Below are 7,430 nucleotides of genomic sequence, written 5' to 3'. Positions count from 1 at the left end.
TTTAAAATAAAAATGATATATGCATATTATTGAAAGAAGAATATCTTCCCTTCCAGCAATGGCCTCTAGCGTCAAATTCTTCCAAACCAGACCTCAAAATCCACTTCCAAATCTGTAGCATCAAATTCGATTCCTTCACCACCAGCACCAAAATTCCCTAATTCTAACAAAAATAAAAAATAATCAAAAACAAACTATGAAAAGTAGCGTTTCAAGAAACATAGTGTTACACCACGGTCGAGGGATCGGTCACGGCCTCGACGTTGGGCGCCAAGGAATCCCCGTCCGGCTTGGCCGCCGGTGTCAGAGGAGTGGTAGCAGCTAAGGTGCCCTCTGTGCCGAGAGACGTCACGCGGAGAAAGGCGCTGAGGACGGACGCTCGACCCTCGATATCCACGGCGTCGAGGAATCCAGTCTAATCAATCCCATCGGCTGTCCTGTCAACTCGGGGAAAGAAGCATCAATCCAACAGTCGCTGCAGGAGTCAATAGATCGTGCGGCAGATAAGAGGGGTCAGCCACATTTCCTGAGTTTTTCATCATTAAAACCCACATACCCTCCCGATTATCGAGGAAGGGAGATGGCTTCCTCCTTGGGAACGGAGAAGGCTTGAGGATTTTGTAATCACCTATAAATAAGGGAAAAAGGACCCAGGAAATGGTTGGACACCATTTTTCATTATACGAAGGGAGAGCATCTGTAACCGACTGGAATATTAGTGCATGCACAAGTGGATTAGGCAAAGAATTATTGCCGAACCACTATAAACTTGTTGTCTCCTTTACGTTATTTTCCAGTTTTTATCTTTGATCGAACCGTGAGTGTTTTTGGAGAGGTAACTACGAGCTGTCGAAAAAACACCGTCAACAATTGGCGCTAGAAGGAGGGCCCAGTTAAGCCCAGAAATCTAATCCAGTTCTTAACAAAAGCAATAGTCATGCCTCCCAGGAACGCTCGCCTGATGGCGGCCGACCCAAGGAGCCAGGCAACCCAGGATCCCACCACCGCGGGGACCTCGGTGAACCTACCCCCGCAAACCGCTACAAATCAACCAGACCGCCTCGACCAGCTCCAAAAGCAGGTCGAGACGCTGGCCGCGGCCATGGAAAGGATGGCTACGACCCTGGCCGGGTGGGATTAAGGCCAGAACTCTATGCCGCCGCTGGAGGACGCGCCGATGAACCCGGTGAACGCCGTTGCTGGGGACCAAGCGATTGGTGACCAACGCGGTGACACTAAGGAGATCGGTGACAGCCGAGCCAACGATCCCCGCCCGGCCAAGTCAAACAGGTCGGTGGGGAGCAGACAGAGGGCGGCGCGGAGGAGAGCGCGGGAGGAGGCTGCGGCGCAGGCTGTGAATAACAGGAACGCGCCCCCTCGACCGCAACCCGACGCGAACGGAAGGAACGCTGTCCCCGTGGGGTCTTCGTCTATATACGGCGGAGACCTCAGGACGAGACTCGACGCTCGACGCGGGAAAGCCGTGCAGCTGACGAGGGAGGAAGAGCTCGCAGCGGATAACAAGGCCCTGGCCGAGAAGATGGCAAGGCTCGAAAAGCAAATCGAGAGTCGATTAAACAACTTCGAGCAAGTTGTAGGGAAGGTAGCCGAGGCGGTCAATGTCGACGCCAAGATGTACACGTCGCACGACCACCCTTTCACCGAGAATATTATCCGGGTGCCACTCCCAGACAAATACAAATCACCACTCATTCCACTATACGACGGAATGAGCGATCCGGCCGACCACTTGGAGGTGTACACAGGTTACATGGTCCTGCATGGATACCCCGAGGAGGTTATGTGCCGGGCATTCAGGAATCACCTCTCCGATTCTGCGAGGAAATGGTTCAGATCCCTGAAGCCAAATTCCATCACCAGCTGGGATGACCTGAAGAACGCCTTTTTGACTCAGTTCATATATGTCAAGAAATACATCCCGCCAAAACAAAACCTCTCGAGGGTATACCAGGGACCTAATGAGTCCCTGAAGGACTGGATAGCCCGGTTCGGGGAACAGGTCACCGCCACTGAGGGGATCTCCGATGAGGTGGCCTTAATGGGAGCGCTGTCGAGCATGAAAAAGGACACCCCTATAGTAGAGACCTCGACCGGAGACCGCCCCACACCTACCAGGAGTTTCTGACGAGGGCGCAGGGGTTCATCAACGCCAAGGAGGCCAAGAAGGCCTTGAAGAGCAAAGCAGCGACCCCTGCCAAGGAAGAGGTAGGACAGACGAGCAGTCAGAACAACGGCAAGAAGCGCCGAGGTCTTCCTCAGGTGCAAGTCGAGCAAAGGTACAACCCGGCTCCGAGTAATAGGGGCGGCAACGCCTCGACGAGCCAGGGGGAAAATAAGCGGCCAAAGCCGCAGAGATATGACGCCTATACGCCCTTAATTATGGGAATCGAAGACGTCTACCACGAGATTAGCCACCTCCAGGTCCTGCGTCGACCACCGCCGCTGAAGTCTGACCCAACACGGAGGAATCAAAACAAATACTGTCAGTTTCACGACGAGAGTGGGCACACCACAGCTGAATGCTACGACCTGAAGGACGAGGTCGAGAGGTTGATCCGGGAGGGGAGGCTCAGTAAGTACCGAGCCAACCGACGGAACAACAATAGGCGCAATAACGACCGACGGGAAGAGCCGAGACATGACAACCCAGCCGAACCGGTCGGCATCATCAGAACGATCTTTGGGGGACCTTACCTCGGAGGCTCCTCCTGACGTGCACAGAAGGAGTACGCGTGGGAAGCAAAAGAAAAGTTCAGCCAAAGGATGGTGAACGTCTCTGGATGCGAGGCTAAGGCAGCGCGATACGAGGAGGCCGAAATCACCTTTTCAGAAGCCGATGCGAGGGGAGTACATTTCCCCCAGAGCGACGCTTTGGTCGTTGAGGCCATGATTGGTAACCATACGGTTTGCCGTATCCTGGTCGACAACGGTAGCTCCGTGGACATCTTATATGCGGACTGCCTTAATAAGATGGGCATCCCCCGCGCAAAGTTGCAAAACAGTGCGCAGCCCTTGTACGGTTTCACAGGGGACAACGTCATCCCGGAAGGGGCGATAGAGCTGCCCATAACCATTAGAGACCGACCACACACCTCGACGATCATGTCGAAGTTCCTGGTGGTGAAGGAAGGCGACCAATACAATGCAGTCATCGGACGCCCAACGCTAAGGGCCCTGAGGGCAGTCACATCCATCTATCACCAGGTGATGAAGTTCCCGACGCCCAGTGGGATCGGCAAGGCCCGGGGAAACCAGTATGATTCGAGGCTCACGTACTCAGAGACAATCCGCCACTACACCGAGTCGACACAGGTACGTAGGGAACTAAGAATGGTCGAGGCCAGGGCGGAACAGTGTGATTTGGATCTAAGGTTCCCAGGAGACGAGGCCGAGACTGGACCGGTCGAGGATTTGGTCGAGGTCCCCATCGATGAAAGAGAGCCGATGAGAACACTAAGGGTGGGCTCAGAGCTGGGGACACAGGCCTGCGAGAAACTAGTCGAATTCCTTAGAACAAGCCTCGACGTGTTCGCCTAGACCCACGAAGACATAGAAGGGATAAGTCCCGACATCATGTATCACAGGCTGAACATTGATGAGAAGTATCCGCCTAAAAGGCAAAAACGACGACCCATGAACGTCGAGCGATACGAGGCACTGCGGGATGAGGTCGACAAGCTGATAAGGAACGACTTCATCCGAGAGGTCCTGTACCCCAGGTGGGTCTCAAACCCCGTATTGGTAAAGAAGCCGAACGGGGAATGGAGGACATGCGTCGACTTTAGTGACCTGAACAAAGCGTGTCCCAAGGACAGTTTCCCGCTTCCCCGAATCGATCAGCTGGTCGACGCTACGGCGGGACACGACATGCTGAGCTTCATGGACGCGTACTCAGGTTACAACTAGATACCAATGCTCGACCGCGACGAAGAACACACGGCGTTCATCACTGACAGAGGCCTCTACTGCTACAAAGTGATGCCCTTCGGTCTCAAAAACGCCGGGGCAACCTATCAACGCCTCGTCAACAAGATGTTCGCGGGGCAAATAGGAAAGTCAATGGAGGTTTATGTGGACGACATGCTGGTAAAGAGCAAGAAGACCGAGGACCATGTGGATGACCTTAGGAGGATGTTTGGCGTTCTCAGAGCGTACAAAATGAAGCTAAACCCCCGTAAGTGTGCCTTCGGCGTAGCCTCTGGGAAATTCTTAGGTTTCATGGTGAGCAGTCGAGGAATCGAGGCAAATCCAGAAAAGATTCATGCCCTCCTCGACATGGAATCGCCAAGGAAGCCCAAGGAGGTCCAGAAGCTGACAGGTTGTGTGGCCGCGCTAAACCAGTTTATTTCAAAATCTACGGATAAGTGCGTACCGTTCTTTGACACCCTGAGGGGCAGCAAGGCATTCGTGTGGACGGAAGAGTGCGAACAGGCGTTCCAACAACATAATCTCATTATGCGAAATACACTCATTCAATATCTCGCCATATTAACAGTGCGGATAACACCGTTCCATTCTAAATGGGAATGACATGTATTAATAATGTTTTAATTAAAGATTCTGAACTTTAATTAAATTCATTATGAACAATTACTTTTGATTATTATCCTTAAACATTATCCTCTCGTATACAACACTTATATACCATGTTTAAGGTTACATAAATAATCAAGGAATTTTATTTGATATTCATAAAATATTCATAAATATATGCACATAAAATGATGAATAAACTCTTTTATTAAATAAATAATAAATATCCTTTTACATCTCATGCTTCTAGGACACTATTCCCAACACCTTTACCTGGCGGTCTCGGAACACGCCGTTAGCTCGGTGTTGATCCGCGAAGAGAAGAAGGTGCAGATGCCGGTGTATTACACTAGCAAGCGCCTCCTCGATGCCGAGACGAGGTATCTCCAGATGGAAAAGCTCGCCCTCGCGCTGATCGTGACGGCGAGGAAGTTGCGGCACTACTTCCAGGCCCATAGCATTCAGGTCTTGACCAACCACCCACTCAGGCAGGTGCTACAAAAACCCGACACCTCCGGTCGGCTCTTGAAATGGTCCATAGAGCTCAGCCAGTTTGACATCAACTACAAACCGCGGAATGCCATCAGGGGCCAAGCCCTGGCAGACTTTGTGGCAGAGTTCACAAGGTTACTGGACGACGCCGAGGAAGTGAACGAGACGCCGCGGTGGAAGCTCTACGTTGATGGGAGCTCCAACGACAACAGCAGCGGGGCAGGGCTAGTATTACATACACCTGAGGGACACAAGATCACCTCCGCCATCAGGTTTGACTTCCCCGCCTCCAATAACGAAGCCGAGTACGAGGCGTTGCTGGCTGGACTCCGGTTGGCGGAGCACCTAAAAGCGGGAAACCTGGACATCTTCAGTGACTCACAGCTCATTGTGAATCAAGTGAAAGGCCAATATCAGACCCGGGATGAGAAAATGGCCGCGTACTTGAAGAAGGTCAAGGAAGCCCTGGGAAGTCTCGCAGCCTATGATATACAGCAAGTGCCGAGAGCAGAGAATAGCAACGCCGACGCTCTCGCCAAGTTGGCAACGTCGAGAGATGCCGAGCTCCTGAATCTGGTTCCCGTGGAGGTCTTGAAAGCCCTAACCACGAAGAGGAGGCCCGAGGTCGCGTCGGTGGACTACCAACCGGGTTGGATGGACCCAATCACCAGGTACTTAGCCCAGGGTGAACTCCCGGAGGACAGGCAGGAAGCAAAAAGGGTGAGGTATCAAGCAGCGAGGTACACGATGCACGACAACATCCTATATCGAAGGGGCTACTCGACGCCCTTGCTCTGATGCCTCGGCGCGGAAGAAGTACAGAAAGTGTTATACGAAGTGCACGACGGGATATGCGGGAACCACGCGGGGGGACAGTCCCTAGCTTACAAAATACTTCGGCAGGGGTATTACTGGCCGAGTCTCAAGAAAAACGCAGCTGAATACGCGAAGAAGTGTGAAAGCTACCAAAGGTACGCTCCTACCCCTCGACTGCACTCAGAAGACCTGACATCTATAGTGTCTCCCTGGCCCTTCGCCAAGTGGGGAATTAACCTTATTGGTCTCCTACACAAAACCCCAGGGGGGTAAAAGTTCGCTATTGTCGTCGTCGACTACTTCACGAAGTGGGTAGAGGCCGAGCCATTAACGACCATCTCGAAAGAGAAGTGTACGAACTTCATATGGAACAACATAGTTTACAGGTTTGGTGTGCCGCATTCTCTCGTGTCTGACAACGGGAAGCAATTCAACAACGACAACACCCGCCAATTTTGTGAACTATTGGGGATCTACAAGAATTTCTCCTTCGTTGTATACCCCCAGTCTAATGGACAAGTTGAGGCAGTCAACAAGATAATTAAAGTCACGCTCAAACGACGCCTCAACGCCCACAAAGGGAAATGGGCAGACGAGTTGCCGAAGGTGCTATGGGCCTACAGAACAACGAGTAGAACTACTACAGGAGAAACGCCCTTCTCGATGGCATATGGGATCGAGGTAGTACTTCCAGTCGAGGTGTCGATCCCGACCAGCCGGATAACCCGGTATGAGGAAGGGAGGAACGCCGAGCTGATGGGCTTGGAGCTCGACCTCCTGGAGGAACGGCGCACAGACGCGGAGCTAAGGCTCGCCGCTTACCGGGCAAGAACTGCTAGATATTATAACAAGAAGGTCAGGCAAAAGCGCTTCGTGGTCGGTGACCTGGTCTTAAGGGTAGTAACCCCTAACACCAAACCCAGGAACTCCGGAACCTTGGGCCTAACCTGGGAAGGGCCCTACAGAATAAGAGAAATTGTGGCTAACGGGTCCTATCGACTGGCGGAGCTCGATGGTCAAGACATCAAGCATACTTGGAATACAGACCAGTTAAAGGTCTACTACCAGTAATCCGGGGCACGTCGACCGAGCAGAGCAGACCTAATGTCTCGATTTCTTATTCTGTATCATTTATTCCTTATGATAAGCTGGAAAGCCACTTGTAAATTCTACATGAATAAAAAGCAACACGCGCGTTTAGTCAACAAATCCCGCCTCACGACTGTCTACTATTCCTGTCGATACGTCGATCGGACTAGTCCGTCGATACGTCGACAACGAGGGGATAATACGGCCCCACAAACTTGCAAGGGAGGTAGGGCTCCGGCTCGACCATACCCGAACAATGAACAAAGTTTCTACGCCTAAACATTTTACTACCTACGTCGACGTTTCTACAATGATCGGCCAAAGCCGAGTTATGAAACTCAGCTTGGACGAGGGGTGCTAAGGCCCGACATGAGGCCCCCCATAAAGAAAAAACTCAACTCACGAGATGTAGTCGAGCCTACACTTAGCAAGAGATTCTCCACACAACAGAATAAACAAAGTGTGAATGTATATATAAA

The 7,430-nt window shown here is 51.9% G+C and overlaps 1 protein-coding gene across 1 annotated transcript; it reads left to right on the top strand.

Moving 5' to 3' along the window:
- Positions 1 to 3,933: 3,933 nt before the first annotated feature.
- On the top strand, positions 3,934 to 6,933 carry LOC112090784. Its single transcript, XM_024162894.1, has 3 exons — positions 3,934 to 4,339; positions 4,805 to 5,786; positions 6,249 to 6,933. Exons 1-3 carry the CDS (start codon positions 3,934 to 3,936, stop codon positions 6,931 to 6,933), a joined length of 2,073 nt encoding a protein of 690 aa, XP_024018662.1.
- Positions 6,934 to 7,430: the final 497 nt, after the last annotated feature.

Source organism: Morus notabilis, unplaced genomic scaffold (assembly GCF_000414095.1).
Source record: "Morus notabilis unplaced genomic scaffold, ASM41409v2 Scaffold410, whole genome shotgun sequence".
In the NCBI taxonomy this organism is placed as follows: Eukaryota; Viridiplantae; Streptophyta; class Magnoliopsida; order Rosales; family Moraceae; genus Morus; species Morus notabilis.
The sequence above is the reverse complement of the archived record's forward strand: the minus strand, read 5'-3'. Positions and strand labels throughout refer to the sequence as shown.